General features: G+C 45.2%; 1 protein-coding gene across 5 annotated transcripts in view; it reads left to right on the top strand.

Moving 5' to 3' along the window:
• Positions 1 to 21,477, top strand: part of AFG2A (AFG2 AAA ATPase homolog A) — a 436,735-nt gene that overhangs the window by 208,444 nt on the left and 206,814 nt on the right. Inside the window, exon 15 of one of the 5 annotated variants that reach the window (XM_056563855.1) lies at positions 9,302 to 9,345. The exons of the other annotated variants lie outside the window; for them this stretch is intronic. Coding sequence (XP_056419830.1) covers positions 9,302 to 9,340 — 39 coding nt within the window. The 3' untranslated portion in view covers positions 9,341 to 9,345. Of the gene's footprint in view, positions 1 to 9,301; positions 9,346 to 21,477 lie in introns of those variants that run through there. 5 annotated transcript variants of the gene reach the window in all.

Below are 21,477 nucleotides of genomic sequence, written 5' to 3'. Positions count from 1 at the left end.
AGCTGTGAACAAAGCAGGCTGGCAGCTCTGAGTGTTTAGGACTCCAGCATGAGTCAGAAATGCTTGCTGACAGGACTGATCGGGAAAAATACAATAGAAAGAAGCATATTTTTCATTAACATGCTATTGGAAAGTTATTCAACATTCATTAATCTAAAATATATCAAAAGATTATTTGATGAGAGGTACCCTTTAATGTCAAAACAGGCTTGTGAGTAAAGGGGTTGCGCTGCGGGGGGCATATTATAAATGCACTGGGGGGGCTAGATATATAGGCTATATGTTTGCCCCCCCTGCAGCGCTATATATCTTGCCCCCCACATCGCTTTTAATATATATATGGCCCCTGCTGCCACTCACAATGATCATTTTAAAAACCCCGTGGAGAGCCCTGAATGGCTCCTCGGTACTGGCCATTCAGGGCTCCCCGTGTGGGATTTAAAAATGAAAGTAAAAACACACGATACATTGCAGGGGAGCGCAGCATGCCGCCCGCTCCCCTGCTTAATAACTTCTGATCGCATGGGGTCTCAGAAGGGGCCTCAGCCCCTGTACTACAACCCCCACCATGGAACAGACTCTGTTCCATGATGGGGGTAGTTAAACAAACACTAATGTAGCCTCCCCAGCCACCAGCAGACTTCCGCAGCCGGGGAACTACTACTCCCATCATGGAAACAAGTCTGTTCCATGATGGGAGTAGTAGTAGTCCCGGCTGTGGGAGTGTGTAGGCAGAGGCGTTAAAACGGCTGTACATGAAGGATGTTATTACATGTCTTAACGGATGAATATGCCCGTTATTTTGATGGACATTATTCAGCCGTTAGCACTCGTTATTTCATCCGTTATTATACTTCCCTTCTTACACAGAAAATGGATGTATAATAATGGATGAATACTCATAGTGGGAAAGGAGCCTAAGGTGACCTGTTGCCTATGAGAGTGACTGGCACAATAGAAGCTGATAACTCTCTTTTCCATCATATTATCCAAATGTATCTGCATTTAGTGGACACTTCTGGCACCATTTGGGTTTCTGCTTCTGGCACCATTTAATTGAATTGCAGTTTTTGGATATAAGATGTTTTTCATATCACCCTGCTTGTCCTTCTCACACTTCCTGTATTTTGTCTCTGCACAGAGACACACAAGCAATAGCTGCAGGGACAAGACAACGTTTTGTTCACCCAAAAATATACACATTTTTTAACCAATGTGTATTACAAATATACATATAATTCTAATATCTACATTATATGAAAAGTTTTACAAACAGCAGGTACACTTTAAGAAATTATACACGTTACTTTTTAAGAATATGTTATGGTGAAAATGATATTATCTATGATAGTTAGTACATAAAAAATGATCAACCCGCTATTCACCAGGGGATTTAAACATAAGCATGAGCTTTTTTATTCCTTTGGATGAAGTTACCTGCTTCATGCACGGTTTAGGACGCTTGTAACAAGCTTCTCGCTTAGAAATCTACCACTCTCAAGAATATTAATCCTCAATACAATTAACACTGTTGCACTACTACAATATTTTCTTTTTTGTTAACCTGTTTCCTTTTTAACACTCTTAAGGCTGAATAGATAATCCAGTAATACGTTATGTATGTATATAGATTTTTTTATTTTTTTTATATATTGCCAAATATGTACACAGTACTTTGCAAGAGATACATAAGAATACCGGGAGTCATGATACAATACAGGAATAAGTGCATCCAAGCATGAAGACAAACACCCAAGAGAAGGAAGCTTACTGTCTGAGTGGTATATTGGAAAGAGTGCATAGGTTTCTAGTGTTTAATCAGACTGGTGAAAATATTATGAAGAGGTTTGTTGAGTTTTTATATGAAGTAATTGAAATGCTTTGTTAACAAGGTGTGTTTTCAGTAGATGAGGCAATGACCACTGCTTATCCTCTAATACGGAAGCTCTCCTTGCACTCAGATAGTTCAGTCAATGGAATTTAATATTAACCCCTTAAGGACCGGAGGTTTTTCCGTTTTTGCATTTTCGTTTTTTGCTCCTTGCCTTTAAAAAATCATAACTCTTTCAAATTTACACCTAAAAATCCATATGATGGCTTATTTTTTGCGCCACCAATTCTACTTTGTAATGACGTCAGTCATTTTGCCCAAAAATCTATGGTGAAGCGGGAAAAAAAATCATTGTGCGACAAAATTGAAAAAAAAACGCTGTTTTGTAACTTTTGGGGGCTTCCGTTTCTACGTAGTACATTTTTCGGTAAAAATGACACCTGATATGTATTCTGTAGGTCCATACAATTAAAATGATACCCTACTTATATAGGTTTGATTTTGTCGGACTTCTGGAAAAAATCATAACTACATGCAGGAAAATTAATACGTTTAAAATTGTCATCTTCTGACCCCTATAACTTTTTTATTTTTCCATGTATGGGGCGGTATGAGGGCTCATTTTTTGCGCCGTGATCTGAAGTTTTTAACGGTACCATTTTTGCATTGATCACTTTTTATTCATTTTTAAATGATATAAAAAGTGACCAAAAATGCACTATTTTGGACTTTGGAATTTTTTTGCGCGCACGCCATTGACCGAGCGGTTTAATTAATGATATATTTTTATAATTCGGACATTTCCGCACGCGGTGATACCACATATGTTTATTTTTATTTTTATTTACACTGTTTTTTTTTTTATTGGAAAAGGGGGGTGATTCAAACTTTTAATAGGGGAGGAGTTAAATGATCTTTATTCACTTTTTTTTTTCACTTTTTTTTTGCAGTGTTATAGGTCCCATAGGGACCTATAACACTGCACACACTGATCTTCTATGTTGATCACTGGTTTCTCATAAGAAACCAGTGATCAACGATTCTGCCGGATGACTGCTCATGCCTGGATCTCAGGCACTGAGCAGTCATTCGGCGATCGGACAGCGAGGAGGCAGGTAGGGGCCCTCCCGCTGTCCTGTCAGCTGTTCGGGATGCCGCGATTAGCCGCGGCTATCCCGAACAGCCCGACTGAGCTAGCCGGGAACTTTCACTTTCACTTTTAGCCGCGCGGCTCAGCTTTGAGCGCGCGGCTAAAGGGTTAATATCGCGCGGCGCCGCGATCGGTGCTGCGCGCTATTAGAGGCGGGTCCCGGCTTCACTATGACGCCGGGCCCGCCATGATATGACGCGGGGTTACTGTGTAACCCCGCGTTATATCGGAAGAGCAGGACCAAGGACGTACCGGTACGTCCTTGGTCCTTAAGGGGTTAAAGAAAATATGAAGCAATTCTATTCTTAAAAGATAGGATGGGTATATACAACTCTAAATATAAGCAACAGAATGTATTACATTATACATCCAATGAAAGATGCCAAGATGAAATTGGTATACGCAAACTGCATTTAATTCAGTGGTTTTGTCAACATATGAGGTAGGGAGACAAGTAACCTATTTAACAAGAAAGATTGCTGTACTGTATTTTTCAGTGGGTGCATGTACATACTTATTTGGGGGTTACTCGCTATAAAGGTATCAGAGCAGGTTATGGCAACCATTGCCCGAGACTTGAACATGCAGGTGCTGCTTGCTATGAGAGACCTGTGGATTCCCTGTTGAATGGCTACATCCCCGAGTAAAAAAAACAAAACAGGAGATAAAATTGGAAAGGTGTAAGATCCAACTAACAGTCCCAGGGAACCAGCAGAGAGGAAATATATAATACGCTTAAAGGGGTACTCCGCCCCTTGACATCTTATCTCCTATCCAAAGGATAGGGGATAAGACATCAGATCACCGGGGTCCCGCTGCTGGGGACCCCCGCAATATAGCAAGCAGCACCCACCTGTAACTGCTTCCGGAAGCGCTGGAGGCTCTCAGGCTAATTCCTCCCGACCACGGGGACGGAAGATTGTGACGTCACAACTCCGCCCCTGTGGGATGTCACGCCCCAACCCCTCAATGCAAGTCTATGGGAGGGGGCGTGACGGGAGGTATTACATGTTCTGTACTACTCTTTACCTGTGCCACGGTTAGCTGCTCCTTTGGACACCAGGTGGGGTCAGCACCATGTAACTTTTTTGGGACACTGTGTGTACTGTACAGGACCCTGAAGTAGCACCTGTCCTCCACATAGACAGTGATTTACAGCTTCCAGCAGCTCTTTCTTACTTTTATATGGAAAGATTTGCTTTATCTATATTAGTTATCTACAGTGGTCCCTCAACATACGATGGTAATTCGCTCCAAACGACCCATCGTTTGTCGAATCCATCGTATGTTGAGGGATTCGTGCAATGTAAAGTATAGGAAGTTATACTCGCCTGTCCCCGCCGCTCCGGACCGCGTCCTCACCGCTCCCGATGCTGTCCCAGGGGCTCCCGATGCTGTCCCGCTGCTCCGGGTCCACTTCGGGATCCTCTGGCTTCTTCCGCATCTTCTGCAGGGTCCGGGCCTCGCTTTCTGGTGACGTTATTATGCTGCTGCGCCGGCACGGCGTGCGTAACAACGTAATAACGACGCCGGAAAGCGAGGCCCGGACCCCGGAAAAGATGCGGAAGATGCCGGAGGATCTCGAAGTGGACCCGGAGCAGCGGGGATAGGTAAGCAAACCTGTCCGGGATGCTTAAACTGCTATTCGACAGCAGCTTAAGCATTTTGCGCTGTCGGATGGCAGTTAATGCGATGGCCCCCACATATAAAAGCATCGTATGTCGATGCTGACATCGACATGCGTTGGCCTCTGAGAAACCATCGTAATTTGATCATATGTCGGGGCCATCGCATGTCGGGGGTTTACTGTACTTATTTATCGTTAATCCTTACTCTTTCCCATTTTTGAAGACATTTTGGTGGCTTCAGAACCAATTACCAGGTTTCCATAGAGTTATGGTTTCAACATACAATGGTTTCAACATACAATGGTCATCCCGGAACCAATTAATATTGTAACTCGTGGGATCACTGTATAGAATTATTCTGGTCTGCAATGTACATGAAAGCTGAAGAAACAGACATGTAAGTGATGTCCACAGTACCACACACCTTGTTACGGTCCAGCATTAACACTCCATATATCAGCACTTAAAATAGGAATTCTTGCTTTATACAAAGAAACATTTTGTGTGAACAAATAATGAGCCAGACTTTACATTTGCAGAGCAGATTTGTCTGAAGATATATATACACTTGTTATTAGGAAATATGTAACTTTTTGCTCTTGTAACATTTTGTAAACTTGACTACTTTTGAAGTATCTTTTACCAGTGAACCAGTATTGCCTAAGAGCAAAGATCTGTAGACACTGAGAGAGACTCAGGGTTGCCAATCTGATTTTTTTTATTTATTATAAAGTCATGTATGCTTGTTGCTCAGAATACGGATATGGACATATATTAGCCACATTCACTGTGAAATGTAAATTGATGATAATTACAATCACAATCATTTGTACAAGACAGATTCATTTTTTCTATGAACAATCCACTATGGACTGTCCAGGAATTTTACTGACTGTGTAAGTCAGTGTTTCCCAACCAGGGTGCGTCCAGATGTTGCAAAACTACAACTCCCAGCATGCCTGGACAGCCAAAGGCTGGGAGTTGTAGTTTTGCAACACCTGGAGGCACCCTGGTTGGGAAACACTGGTGTAAGATATGACACTATAGTCCTATATCTTGTACAAAGCTTCATAAAGCCTACTTATGTCTTTGCTTTTTAATTTTATTTATTTTTTGAATCACAAAACAATCAGTTTGTGTAAAATGATCAGAAAAGGGTTAAATCCAATAAATAACATTTAGCGTCTATAGTAGATGTGCTGATGATAATGAATAGTTAGTGATCTTTTCTCTAACAGTTTTTCTAGAAGCTATTTTTAAAAGATTCAATAGTTTTCACATACAAGGTTCATGTAACCGCACTGAATGTGCTCCACGTTCAGAATATAACTTACTACACATAATATTTGATTCCCAAGCGTATGTTTAAGGACCTCAGCTGGAGGATGTAGTAAGATACATAGTATGAGAAAAAAAACGAAGAAAGGCTTAAATACCTATTGCTTATTGATGACCGGAACAATACATGACTTTTTTTTTCCAATATATGTTCGTTATTAAAGGGGCACTCCGGCCCTCACGCCTGCTCCCATAGACTTGCATTGAGGGGTTGGGGCATGACATCACACAGGGGCGGTGCTGCATGAGAGATTGCGGGGTCCCCAGTGGTGGGACCCTCTCAATCAGACATCTTATCCCCTATCCTCTGGTCTTTTCTCTGCAGAGTCTGATGCCTGCACATCATTGGTTACTTTGTTAGCAGATCCTTATCCTCTGTATAACAACAATAATCATTATAACTCTGCCAGACATCATGACCCCTAAAATAATACTGCCAGACACTGTTTCCTCTGTTTGTCAGAATCCCACCCCTGTACTCCCCCCAGACCCATTTCCCCCTCCTCCTGCAGACCCTTAAGGGTCTGAATTTCCGCTTGCTGCAGGCACCGCTGAAGCCATTGGCAGTAGGACTGCATGGATGTGCGCCATCTCTAGAGATGACAATGCAGTCTGGTGGAATTCCTCCAGCAGAATGGACGTCCACCCAAAGAACGAACATGTTAGTTCCTGGGGTTTATGTCCATTCTGCTGGGGGAATTCGACTGTGGCGATTTCACAGTATGCACTGAGCAGCAGAAAACCATTGAAAACATTTGGACTCTGCTGCAAGCAGATTTCTGCCGGATGAATGGCCTCAATGTGGGTCGGCCTTAAGTCCCCACAGACTCCTAGGTCCTCTTCCAGACCCCTCTTCCCCCCCTCCTATAGATACCCCCATACACCTCTGCCCCCCTGACCTCTAAGTCCTCATCCAGACTCCTCTGCCCCTCTGACCCCTAAGTCCTCCTCTAGACTCCTCTGCCCCCCAAGACCCCTGCTTCATCCTTCTTAAAAATTTTCTGTCCCCTACCAGACCCCTCTGTCCCCTTCTGCCCTAACACTCCCCACCCGCCAAGACCTCTGCATCATTTGTCCTTAAACTTTTCTGCCCCCCCAGACCCCTGTCTTCCCTTCTGCCCTAATACCCCCCACCCCCAATACCCATGCATCATTCTTCTTTACACCTTTCTGCCCCCCAGACCCGATTGTCCCCTTCTGCCCTAACACCCAAGACCCTATGCATCATTCTTATTTTCTCTTTTATGCCCCCCTCAGACACTTTTAACCCCTTCTGCTCTAAACCGCCCCCCCCCCCCCTGGATCCCTGCATCATTCCTATTTTCACTTTTATGCCCCCAGACCTTTTTATCTCCTTCTGCCCTAACACTCCCCCCACCCCCAAGACCCCTGAATCATTATTATTTTCACTTATATGCCCCCCCCAGACCCCTTTATTCCCTTCTGCCCTAACCCCCCCCTGACCTCTGCATCATTCTTATTTTCACTTTGCTGCCCCCTTCTAACCCTAATGCCAACACCCCCCCCCCTACCCCAACACCCCTGCATCATTCATATTTTCACTTTTAACCCACCCAAACCCATTTATTCCCTTCTGCCCGAACACCACCAACCCCCAACTCAAAGACCCCTGCATCCTTACTTTCACTTTTATGGTGCCGGGCGCTGAAGGCCTTCCGGCTGCTTCTCAGGTTCTGCGCTGCTCCTCTCCTTGTCAGGCCTGGCCAGAGCAGATGATGTAGGCAGTACTAATTGCGCCGCCTGCATCACAGGAGAAGCCCTGGTCAGGCAGGGAGCAGAGTGTTCCCTCATTGGTATCTTAAAGACACTGATAAATATGAATGCCAGGACAGAGGTTCCCTGAACCGTCCGGAGGTCCGGATGACTGGCAGCCACGCTCCGGATGTGGACCATGGTCCGCCAGTTGAGTACCGCTGTTATATATGCACTTTTCCCATTGATGATAATTTTTTCCCCTGGATTTCTGTGAAGGGTTCAACAAATATGGGATAGCTCGCTAGGCTACTAAAAATACAAATACAAGGAAGCTACCAAATAATATTGGAACAGATGAAAATGAACAATTATAAGAATAGTACGGGGGCCCTTGCACTTTTAGGCTAGAATTTGCTTTACATTTTCTCCTCTGATGCCATAATGCACTCTTTTAATACCTTTAATCTGTAATGATTTGGGATAACAATTATACACCTGTTTTAAATGCCTTGGTAGGGTATTTAATGTGCCAATATCCTGTACTTCTCTTGCTGACATTATGTCTCTCTAACATTATTCCCTGGTATAAATTCTCAGCTCCCTGGATTTCAGGCCAACATAAATTTGGAACATCCACATGTAGTGTAATAATTTATATTCATACTTTTGCTTGATATATATTGACAAATGTCAAACTGTTCTGTGCCGTCTGCAGAAGTGTTGTTGCTCTTACAATATTCTCACTTGTGTGACAATCTCTGCATGGCAAGCAACGTGCCCGTGGATCTCTAGATTCAAATGAATGCTGAATTTTAGCAACATAGGCCCAGATTTATCAAACTATGTGAGAGAAAAAAATAGAGTGATTTTCCCGCAGCAACCAATCACAGCTCAGCTAATGAGTTCTGGTCAAGTGAAAGCTAAACTGTGATTGGTTGCTGTGGGAAAATCACTCTATTCTTCCTCCCATACAGTTTTATAAATCTGGGCCATAGTTGCTTCTTACCAGAAGCTCTTTCCTCTCTTGGCAGTCATAATGATATTCTCTGTGAAATGGGATGCTATAATTGGGTCTGCTAACTGGTGTATGTCATTTGGGACTGTTGGTTACATTACATAAAAATTGTATATCATTTTACTATCTATTTAGGGATATTATCAAGGCTTGCATGTTACTTTTGCAGATTTTTATCTCATTTTGTCTACAAATGTATGACATTGCCTGTGTTTTACGCAAAAATTTTGTGTTACACAACAAGCTTTCTCTTCTAAATGTGTTCCAATTCTCCCCTATGTCTGCTAATGTGTGAAACCTATATTTGTCTGTTATGGATCATCAGTGTCCCATGTGAGACACCCTTCTGTGGCATCTCTACTACAGAAAGGAATTAGAGTTGTGCCTGCATGTCCGTTGCACAACTAATGTAGAGAGCACAGGTCTACCCTGCTTTGATTGCAGCACCACTTTAGGCAGCAGTCATTGGCTATAGCATAACTTGGCGCAGTAGTTTTATCTGTTATAGATCTCTCTATATAAACATGGCATATACACTCACTGGTCACTTTATTAAGTACACCTTAATAATACCTGATTGAACCCCCTTTTGCTTCAAAACTGCTTTTATTCTTTCTACATAGAGCTTCAGACACGGAGCCTCCAGCGCTGCGTGCAGCTGAGACAGGTGGGTGCTGCTTGAGAGATTGCGGGGGTCCTCAGCCGATCAGACATCTTATCCTTTGGATAGGGGATAAGATGTCTTAGGGCTGGAGTACCCCTTTAAGTAAACTTACCAACTTAAGAACCACTGGGCAATACAACTTCTTCGGTATATAGGAAACCAAGTAATGTTGTTTTTAGACATCTGTAAAACAATGTGCCAGTGCAAACCTAAGTAATTCTAATAAGAGAAAGGAAGTCCAAGAGAAAATAAAAAAGAAAATAGTGTGCAATGAACTTAGGGGCAGTCTTATGCCTGTGAAGCATATTCCCTTGGGATACTGCAGCTGAACAGCCTGTGAGCTTGGCAGCTTTGCCGTTTGCTTTCCCTCTTCCTTCCTCTTCAGGGTCTATCTGTAATAGGTCCCTTGTTCATGTAGAACAAAAACCAGAACTTAGCGGTCATTCCGATGCATTTATTAAAACCAGGAACATGGTAATTGTATGCAGACAAACGTTCTACTACACCTTAGGGCAGGCAAGCACATGTTTTTTATTCTAAGGGACTTTTTTTTTTTTTATTTAAGTAAGAAGGGAGAAACAACTTTATACAAAACAACCATTACAATGTATAGTCATTCTACTTTAGCATGCATATGAAGCATATATTCTCATTTTAAACCATAAGTTCACTTTAAACCTATTTGAGTATAGAAAACAATAGAAGAAGAAACAAGGGCACACGAAGTGCCGTAAAAAAAGGATATATATATATATATTTATATATATATATAGTAGCCTGTAGAGATGAGCGAACTTACAGTGATTTGATTGGTCACAAACTTCTCGGCTTGGCAGTTGCTGACTTTAGCCTGCATAAATGAGTTCAGCTTTCAGGTGCTCCGGTGGCTGGAAAAGTTGGTTACAGTCCTAGTAGACTCTCTCCTAGGACTGTATCCACCCTTTCCAGTCCACCGAAGCACCTGAAAGCTGAACTAATTTATGCAGGCTAAAGTCAGCAACTGCCGAGCCGAGAAGTTCGTGACAAATCGAATTACTGTAAGTTCGCTCATCTCTTGCAGCCACTATCAATGTTGGCCTGGTGCTGGGAATGTCAATAGCAGTGTGAAAGTAAAGATGCTTCAGAGAGGCACTTCTCAGGGTCCGGACAGTCATCACGGGGGGGAGTCTTGTTAGTTTAGGAGAATATTTTATTATGTACAAATAAAATAAAAAAGCACTACACTTTCGGAAAGAGTTGTAGCTTTTTTCCTACAGTCCATAAAGAATGGCATACAGAAATAAAATAAGTACAATATAAGAAGCCATGACCCAGGAAATGGCTGCATAAAAAACACATGTTGTGTAATAGACAGTGTACATTGTCATAGTTGATACATAAGATATGTTGTTAATAAAAATATAAAACTTGTCTGTGTGCCAATAAAAACATGTTATAAATGCAAACCATGTTTATGGTTGTGTATCCTGCAAGGGCAGTTTTTTCAAAACTGGGTGCCACAACATACTAGTGCTACCCCCAGGTGTGTCGCAGGACTGCCTCGTCCTGCAGCAGCCGCCGCCGGTCATTGTTCGTGATGTCAGAACTGCATGAGTGGCACTGCCCATCTGTTTCGGGTGAAGATGTCTGTATTTGAAGTAAATGTAGACAGATTGTGTATCTTACCGAATTCTGGACAGTTTGAATGTTTTAAAGAGGGGAGCAACATATATAAAAATCTATTTCCCAACCCTGATTGCCAGTTAGGGTTGCAGTATAGTGGGGCAGTTTCATCTACTTATCATTAGCTATTTACTTATCAGTAAAAGATTGTAAGATGGCCTAGTAACATGATTTATTTTTAGAAGGTTCCCATTAATGTTTTGTCTGCAAGTTAAAGGGGTATTCCAGGAATTTTTTCTATTTGACTATGCTACAGGGGCTGTAAAGTTAGTGTAGTTCATAATATAGTGTCTGTACCCGTGTGTGACGGTTTTCTCACAATTCTTATGTGATTTTCACCCCAATATTTATTTTGATCTGCATATAAAATGACTGTTGTCTCAGATCTTTCCCAGCTTGCAATGTGGCCGAGACCTGACTCACAGCTGATGACAGGGAGCCTGTCTGCTTCAATGGGTGGAGGGATCGCTTGGTGGGAGAGAGATCAATCTGCAACTAATGCAACTACTGTAGGCACCCTGATTGGGTTGGGGGGCTGATGTGTGGGAGGAAGGAAAATGGAATTGTGGGATTTGTAGTCAAAAAAAGAAAAGTCAAACAGGAAATACCTGTTCACAAAAAGCTAGCTACAGTGTTATGGTAATCTCACAGCATAGCCATTTAGCCCCAAGACAAGCACAGATCCTTCCTAAGCATGTCCATTACTGTCTGCCAGGTATGTACTAAAATCACCTTATGGTGTATAACCCCTTTAACCTCTTAAGGACGGCGGGCATATCCATACGCCCCCGTTTTAAAGTCCTTAAGGACTGAGGGAGTATGGATACGCCCGTGGGAATTCCGGTCCCCGCTGCTAGCCGGTCGGGGACCGGACCGGGATGCCTTCTGAAATCATTCAGCAGGCATCCCGGCACATCGCCGAGGGGGGTCCTGAGCCCCCCCCCCCCCCCCCCATGTCGGTGATCGCAGGAAATTGCATGTCAAGTCAGACATGCGATGTACTGCTATTCCGGGCTGATCGGGTCTCTGGTGACCCGATCGCCCGTAAAATAGGGATGATCAGAGCTGTCAGTGACAGCCCCGATCATCCTGAGGGATAGGAACGAGGTTGCAGTGGTGCGATCTCCTCCTATTCCCTGCCATTAGTCAGAAATGAATTCTGACCAATGGCAGTGCACGACAGGGGGTTGCCATAGAAACGGGGGGAAAGGAGATGGCGGCCGGTACCTGAGGACAAGATGCCGTGGGGACCGCCGATCATCGGTGGAGACAACGGACATCATCGGTGCAGGTAGGGAGGCAACGGAGGGGTGAAGGGGGGGGGGGGGGAAGAAAGTTGTCAGTAAAGCAATATTTACTGCTGCCCTTCTAGTGGTTGCCAAACTGCAACTGCAGTTGTAGTTTTGCAACATCTGGAGGGTCACAGTTTGGAGACCACTATTACAGTGATGCCCAAACGGTAGCCCTCCAGATGTTGCCAAACTACAACTCTCAGCATGCCAAGACGGGCAGTTGTAGTTCTGTAACATCTGTCACTTCAAATTTAGCAATTTTCATAAAAAATTTAGAAAATTGCTGCTGTACTTTGAAGCCCTATAATTTTTTCAATAAGTAAAAATATGTGTATTTTATGATTCCAACATAAAGTAGACATATTGTATTTTGAATCAATATAAAATTCATTTGGAATATCAATTTTCCTTACAAGCAGAGAGCTTCAAAGTTAGAAAAATGCAAAATTTACAGCTGTCACCCCCCCTCCATAGGCTTACATTGAGGGGGCGCAGTGTGACGTCACATGGGGGCGGAGCTGTGACATCACTATGCTCCGTCCCCGTGATCGCTAGTAATCAGACCCGGAGCGAGCACGCTCCGGGGGCTGATTCTAACAGGATGCGGTGTGGAAGATCACGGGGGTCCCCAGCGGCGGGACCCCCGCGATCAGGCATCTTATACCCTATCCTTTGGATAGGGGATAAGATGTCTTAGCGCTGGGGTACCCCTTTAATGTTTTTTCATCTTTGGTAACAAAAAATTGACATTTCAGTAGGGTGACCTTGGTAATCGTCACTGTTCGTGAAATCCTAAATAGGTTTCTTCTCTGTAGTGCAGATCACGAGGGAATCACTTAATTCTTCAAGTCTGTTTTTTTTATTTAATTGACATAATGTAGCATCAAGCCAAGTCCTCGAGCCTGTGTATTCTGAGAGGGCAAAATTAGAAATCAGCCCAGCAGTTTACTGTAACAAACAGCTCTGTGTCAGGTAATTAGCTGCATAATGCTGTATGGTCTGCATACATTCCTAGGGCATTACAGCTGCCTCACTAATGTATGTATATGTTTGCAGCTTTTATGTGACTGTTACTTTTTATGTCTGTAGACCATGGCAAATATGTGTTTTTATCTGTGCAATTTAGCACAGCTGGCAGTCCGTGGCCCAGAACACCTGTTCACTTTGGTGCTACTGATGAGGACCGTTGCACACATAGCCAGGCTTGCCAAACGTTGCAGTAAACTCAAATATTTGTTACTTACTTCTGTGTGTCCTGTATTTTTATGGGAAGTTTTGACTTCACAGGTCATGTTGATAATCTTTGAACACTATAAATGTTATTATCGTCTTATCTAAGAGATCATTCCTCTCAGCAGGTTAGACTGCTTACTTATATAAGTAATATGTATATGGATGGGGGTTTATGAATTCAGTTAATTTATGTGCCAAAACCTGTCTGCTACACACGGTTTTAATGTAGTGTAAAAGGAGCTTTAAACCATAATGTTGGTTAGATTGGTGCAATATCTGTACATAATTGTGTGTAGTCCATTGTTAGAGCTCCTGTAGATACATTGGGTCATTCTAGGGCAGTATTTATTTTTTATTATTTATGCCTCTTAGTCATCTAAATAATAATAAAAAAATAAAATAAAATAAAAAAGTACTTTGAAGGCTATAATAAACTGCAGTGCACACATAGGCTAAGTTTCCACTTGTTTTTTTTTCTGGCAGTTTTTGGATTGCTGCCACTGCAGTTTTTTTAACCGAAGTCAGAAGTGGATCCATAAGGAAGGAGAAGTGTAAGTCCTTCCTTTATATGCCCTATTCCTTTTGAATCCACTTCTGGCTTTGGCACAAAAACTGCAGTGGCAGCAATCCAAAAACTGCCAGAAAAAAAAACAAGTTTTCGGCCATATGCGGTTTCCCGACCGTGGGCAAAAACGCGGTCGACCACGTTTTTGCCTGCGGTCGGGAAACCGCATACGGCCGAAAACGCAGCCGACCGGAGGCTGCGGTTCACTCTGGTCGGCTCATAGACATACATTAAATATGGTTCCCAAATACGGCTGAGTGCGGGCGCCGCGATTCCCCCCCCTCCCCCCAGCCGTATACCGAACCGTAAGTACAAAACGCGGTGTGAACCCAGCCTAAGACATCTTATCCCCTATCCAAAGGGGATATAGGGGTAAGAATAGAGCTTGAATAGAGGATGTGTGGTTGTATATAAAATGGTGGGATATTTGCTTTTAACTTTCTCTACAGGAGCAATTGGGTCTCATTGCTGAGTGAATTTTCCACACGACCTACATGATTTCTAACTCACAGTAGGAGTCTGAAGGTGCACAGCGCCAATCTTGTTTATAAACTATTGAACTGAATACTCTGTTTGTGTCCATTACCAGCAACATTTCTTTCCATGTACTATACTTATATACAGTAAGTCCTCGCCCTCTAGTAGTTGCAAAACTACAACTCCCAGCATGCCCCGACAGTCTGGGCGTGCTGGGAGTTGTAGTTTTGCCACATCTGGAGGACCACAGTTTGGAGACCACTATGTAGTGGTCTCTAAACTGTGGCCATACATATGTTGGAAAACTACAACTGCCAGCATGCCCAGACAGCCAACTTCTGTCTGGGCATGCCGGGAAGTTGTAGTTTTGCAACATCTGGAAGACCACAGTTTGGAGACCACTATGTAGTGGTCTCTAAACTTTGGCCATCCAAGTGTTCGAAAACTACAACTCACAGCATGCCCAGACAGCCAACAGCTGTCCGAGCATGCTGGGAGTTGTAGTTTTGCAACATCTGGAGGGCCACACTTTGGCGACCACTGGGCTGCTGCCTGCCCCTAGCTTTTTATGGGGTGCAGTTTTTTTTTTTGTTTTTTTTTTGGGGGGGGGGGGGGGGGGTGGCGTATGCGGTCCGTACCACCAGCGACTGTTCTGTGCTGTGTGACCGGACCTCATGTGCAGACTGCGCTGATTTATTACTGATCAGCACTTTTTTGGGGTACACAGATTTTTTTGGGGGGAGGGGAGGGGGGAATTTGCGGTCCATCCACACAGCGCTGGTGGACCACAAAAAAGCACAAAAAAAAACCTGCACCCAAAAAAAGTAATAATTTACTGATCCGCAATCAGAGCAGTTTATACACTGGGTATGGTCAAGCCACACAGCGCAAAACAGTAGCTGGTGGCACGAACCGCAAAAGCTCCCCAAAAAGTGCAAAAAAAACCCAAAAAACCTGCACATCAAAAAAAAAAAAAACTATAGTAAACGCAGAAATGCATTGCCGTCTATGAGACAGTACACTTCCCAGCACTCATAGCGCCGTCCTGTTCTACCAGCGCTCCGCTGTCGGTGGAATGTCCGCACAGAAATTTTCCGTGCGGATATTCCACCATCTGAACACTGCCTCAGCCGCCCTTATGCAAATCACTAATTTAGGACTCAAATTTGCATGGAGCTCTCTCATGGAGCCCTGTAGTATTTCAAGACAACAGTTTAGGGCTACATATGGGGTATTTCTGTAGTCAGGAGAAATTGTGTTACACATTTTCTGGGGCTTTTTCTTCTTTTACCACTTCTGAAAATGAAAAAATTGGGGCTACACCAGCATGTTCGTTTAAATAAAAAATTACACTAGCATGCTGGATTTTTCCTAAATTTTTCATTTTCATAAGTGGTAAAAGGAGAAAAAGCCCCCCAAAATCAGTAACGCAATTCCTCCTGAGTACGGAAATACCCCATATGTGGACGTAAATTGCTCTGCAGGCGCACAGTAGGGCTCAGGAGTAAGAGAGCACCATGTACATTTGAGGCATAAATTGGGGATTTGCGCAGGGGTGGCTGATCGTAACCAGAGGGTTTGACATAAACGCAAAAAAAAAAAAAATACACATGTGACTCCATTTTGGAAACTACACCCCTCAAGGAATGTAATGAGGGGTGCAGTGAGCATTTACACTCCACAGGGGTGTGGCAGATTTTTGGAACTGTGGTCCATAAAAATTCAATTTTTCATTTGCACAGCCCACTGTTCCAGAAATCTGCCAAACGCCAGTGAGGTGTAAATGCTCACTGCACCCCTTATCACATTCAGAGAGGGGTGTAATTTCCAAAATGGGGTCACATGTGGGGGGGTCCAATGTTCTGACACCATGGGGGCTTTGTAAACGCACATGGTCCCTGACTTGAATTCTAGCCAAATTCTCTCTCCAAATGCCCAATGGCGCTCCTTCTCTTATGCGCCCTGTTGTGCGCCCGCAGAGCATTTTACGTATACATATGGGATAATTCCATAATCAGAAGAAATGGGGTTAAGAGTTTTGGGGGGCTTTTAATCCTATTACCCCTTGTGAAAATGAAAAATTGGGGTAACACCAGAATTTTAGGGGAAAAAAAAATCTAATTTTTCATTTTCACGGCTAACTTTAACAAAAATTGTCAAACACCTGTGGGTTGTTAAGGCTCATTGTATTCCTTGTTACGTTCTTTGTGTGATGTAGTTTCCCAAATAGTGTGCCATGTGGTTTTTTGTTTTTTTTGCTGTTCTGGTACCATGGGGGCTTACTAAATGCGACATGCCCCCGAAAAACCATTTCAGCAAAATCCTGTCTCGAAAATCTCAAAGTTGCTCCTTCCCTTCTGAGCCATGTAGTGCACCCACAGATAAGAGGTATTTCCATATTCGAGAGAAATTGGGTTACACATTTTGGGGGGATTTTTCTCCTTATGCCCCTTGTAAAAAATGAAGAAAATGGGGCTACAAGAACATGTTACTGCAAAAAATTGAGATTTTGAGTTTTTTCTTCCACTTTGCTACTATTCCTGTGAAACACCTCAAGGGTTAACAAGCTTTCTGAATGTCATTATAAATACTTTGAGGGGTGCAGTTTCTATAATGGCGTAATTTATGGGGGATTTCTCAAGAAAGGCCCCTCAAATCCATTTCAAAACTAAACTGGTCCCTGACCAATTCAGATTTTGAATTTTTTTTTGAAAATTGCTGCTATATTTTGAAGCCCCCTAGAAAAAAAAGTAGAATACCGTATTTATCGGCGTATAACACGCACTTTTTAGGCTAAAATTTTTAGCCTAAAGTCTGTGTGCGTGTTATACGCCGATACACCCCCAGGAAAGGCAGGGGGAGAGAGGCCGTCGCTGCCCGCTTCTCTCCCCCTGCCTTTCCTGGGGTCTAGAGCGCTGCTGTCGGCCCTTCTCACCCCCTGGTTATCGGCGCCGCTGCCCGTTCTGTCCCCCTGACTATCGGTGCCGGCGCCGATAGCCAGGGGGAGAGAAGCGGCGCCGACAGCCAGGGGGAGAGAAGGGGCAGCGGCACCAATTGCCGGCGCCGCTGCCCCGTTGCCTCCCCCCATCCCCGGTGGCATAATTACCTGAGTCCGGTCCACGCTGCTCCAGGCCTCCGTCGTGCGTCCCCGGCGTCATTGCTATGCGCTGAACGGCGCGGCGCATGACGTCAGAGCGCCGCGCCGTGCATAGCAACGACGCTGGGGACGGAGGCCTGGAGCAGCGCGGACCCGACTCAGGTAATTATGCCACCGGGGATGGGGGGAGGCAACGGGGCAGCGGCGCCGGCAATGGGTGCCGCTGCCCCTTCTCTCCCCCTGGCTGTCGGCGCCGCTTCTCTCCCCCTGGCTATCGGCGCCGGCACCGATAGTCAGGGGGACAGAACGGGCAGCGGCACCGATAACCAGGGGGTGAAAAGGGCCGACAGCAGCGCTCTAGACCCCAGGAAAGGCAGGGGGAGAGAAGCGGGCAGCGACGGCCTCTCTCCCCCTGCCTTTCCTGGGGGTATATCGGGGTATACACGCGCACACACGCACCCTCATTTTATCATGGATATTTGGGTAAAAAACTTTTTTTACCCAAGTATCCTTGGTAAAATGAGGGTGCGTGTTATAGGCCGGTGCGTGGTATACCCCGATAAATACGGTATGTCACAAAAAAACAATCTCTGAATCAAATTCATAAGTAAAAGCAACTCAGAGTTATAAAGCGAAGGTGGTCAGATTTGCAAAAAATGGCTGTGCCCTTAAGGTCAATGTTTCCACTTGGTTTTTTTCTGGCTGTGTTTGGAATACTGCCACTGCAGTTTTTGAGCCAAAGTCAGAAGTGGATCCATAAGGGAGGAGAATTTTAAGTCCTTCCTTTTTATGTCCTATTTCTTTTAAATACACTTTTGGCTTCGGCTCAAAAACTGCAGTGGCAGTTTTCCAAAAACTACCAGAAAGAAAACCAAGTGTAAACTTAGCCTTAAGGGGCTAAGGTTGCACTAACAGCTGATATTTTAGGTGGTTAATCATTCATTGCTTTATGGTTTTATCACATTTTCTATTTTATATATCTTTTATAATTGTGTATTTACCGTTTTACTTTAGTAATGGAGCTGCCACGTGGAGTTGACATCATACCATTATACCATACATGATATTCTAATAAAATTAAGGTTTACTCACTACACTACACTTGATGACCCTCTTGATTTTTACTGTGTTTTGATAAACCCTAATACAGTGGGTTGTTTATGCACAGTTTTGAATTTATCTATCTCAGTGCCAGGGGCGGACACAGACAGCAGAGGGCCCCTGTGCAAGGAATGTGCCTGGGCCCCCCCCACCCCCACCCAGCACTGTGCCCCCTCATGTACCTAGACCCCACCAGAGGGCCTCCACTTACCCCCCCCCCCCCCCCGTGTAGTGTCGCCACTTGCCTTGTCCACCACAGGTGGATGGAACGGCTCCTGAGGTGGGCTCCGGGTGGCCCCTGTCCCTCTCAGTGTGCGGCCCAGTGAGTACTCCCCCGGGTCAGCCTGACCCGTATCTAGCTGGGAGGCAGAGGGCAGTGCTCCCCTTTACATTCGCACCCCTGGACTTAGCACGACACCCCTTGGCACCCCCTGGTTCCTTGGCTCCTTAGTGATAGAAGTGACTTACAGGCAGGGCCAGACTGGGACCAAAAATAGGCTCAGGCATTTTAAAATAAACAGCCCATTTTTATGGTGGGGGTCTGACTCATGGGACCCCCACCAATCACCTTGGTTCAAGTGGCTCCCCAGATGTTGGAAAGCTGCAACTCCCATCATGTCTGAAGTGACTACAGCTGATGGGACAGTCAGGAGACTACACAATGATATCAGTGACTACAGCTCTGATGGGACAGTTAGGAAAATACACAATCATATCACTGACCTGAGTGACGTCTTCTCTGTTGTCTTTACTTTTCTTCTTCATCTGGTCCAGACACCAGGATTTCTTCTATCTTCTCTGCAGAGTCTGACACCTGGACATCATTGGTTCCTTAATTTGTCAGTAGATCCTCATCCTCTGTATGATGACAATAATCATTATAACCTTGCCAAATACTGTACCCCCTGAATATAATACTGCCAACCACTGTACCCCCTGAATACTGCCAACCATTGTACCCCTGAATATAATACTGCCAACCACTGTACCCCCGAATATAATACTGCCAAATACTGTACTCTATTAATATAATACTGCCAACCACTATACACCACTGAATCACCCCATACACCCCACGCACCCCATCCTCAGTCTCCTCATCACCCCATACACCCCACGCAACCCATCCTCAGTCTCCTCATCACCCCATACACCCCACGCACCCCATCCTCAGTCTCATCCCCCCATACACCCCACACAACCCATCCTCAGTCTAATCATCACCCCCATACACCCCACGCACCCCATCCTCAGTCTCATCACCCCATACACCCCACACAACCCATCCTCGGTCTCCTCATCACCCCCATATACCCCATCTTCAGTCTCCTCATCACCCCATACACCCCACGCACCCCATCCTCAGTCTCATCACCCCCATACACCCTACGCACCCCATCTTCAGTCTCATCACCCCATACACCCCAAACAACCCATCCTCGGTCTTCTCATCACCCCATACACCCCACACACTCCATCCTCAGTCTCATCACCCCATACACCCCAAACAACCCATCCTCGGTCTCATCACCCCATACACCCCACACACTCCATCCTCGGTCTCCTCATCACCCCCATATACCCCATCTTCAGTCTCCTCATCACCCCATACACCCCACGCACCACATCTTCAGTCTCATCACCCCATACACCCCGCACAACCCATCCTCGGTCTCCTCATCACCCCATACACCCCATCCTCAGTCTCCTCATCACCCCATACACCCCACACACCCCATCCTCAGTCTCCTCGTCACCCCATGCACCCCATCCTCAGTCTTCTCATCACCCCATACACCCCATCCTCAGTCTCCTCATCACCCCCATACACCCCATGCACTCCATCCTCAGTCTCCTCATCACCCCATGCACTCCATCCTCAGTCTCCTCATCACCCCATACACCCCATGCACCCCATCCTCAGTCTCCTCATCACCCCATACACCCCACGCACTCAACCCTCAGTCTCCTCATCACCCCATGCACTCCATCCTCAGTCTCCCCATGCACTCCATCCTCAGTCTCCTCATCACCCCATGCACTCCATCCTCAGTCTCCTCATCACCCCATGCACTCCATCCTCAGTCTCCTCATTACCCCATGCACTCCATCCTCAGTCTCCTCATTACCCCATGCACTCCATCCTCAGTCTCCTCATCACCCCATACACCCCATGCACTCCATCCTCAGTCTCCTCATCACCCCCATACACCCCACGCACCCCATCCTCAGTCTCCTCATCACCTCATACACCCCATCCTCAGTCTCCTCATCACCCCATACACCCCATGCACTCCATCCTCAGTCTCCTCATCACCCCATGCACTCCATCCTCAGTCTCCTCATCACCCCATGCACTCCATCCTCAGTCTCCTCATCCCCCCATACACCCCATGCACTCCATCCTCAGTCTCCTCATCACCCCATGCACTCCATCCTCAGTCTCCTCATCACCCCATGCACTCCATCCTCAGTCTCCTCATCACCCCATGCACTCCATCCTCAGTCTCCTCATCACCCCATACACCCCACGCACTCCATCCTCAGTCTCCTCATCACCCCATGCACTCCATCCTCAGTCTCCTCATCACCCCATGCACTCCATCCTCAGTCTCCTCATCACCCCATGCACTCCATCCTCAGTCTCCTCATCACCCCATACACCCCACGCACTCCATCCTCAGTCTCCTCATCACCCCACACACTCC

The sequence above is a fragment of the Hyla sarda genome, chromosome 1 (genome assembly GCF_029499605.1).
Source record: "Hyla sarda isolate aHylSar1 chromosome 1, aHylSar1.hap1, whole genome shotgun sequence".
In the NCBI taxonomy this organism is placed as follows: domain Eukaryota; kingdom Metazoa; phylum Chordata; class Amphibia; order Anura; family Hylidae; genus Hyla; species Hyla sarda.
The sequence above is the reverse complement of the archived record's forward strand: the minus strand, read 5'-3'. Positions and strand labels throughout refer to the sequence as shown.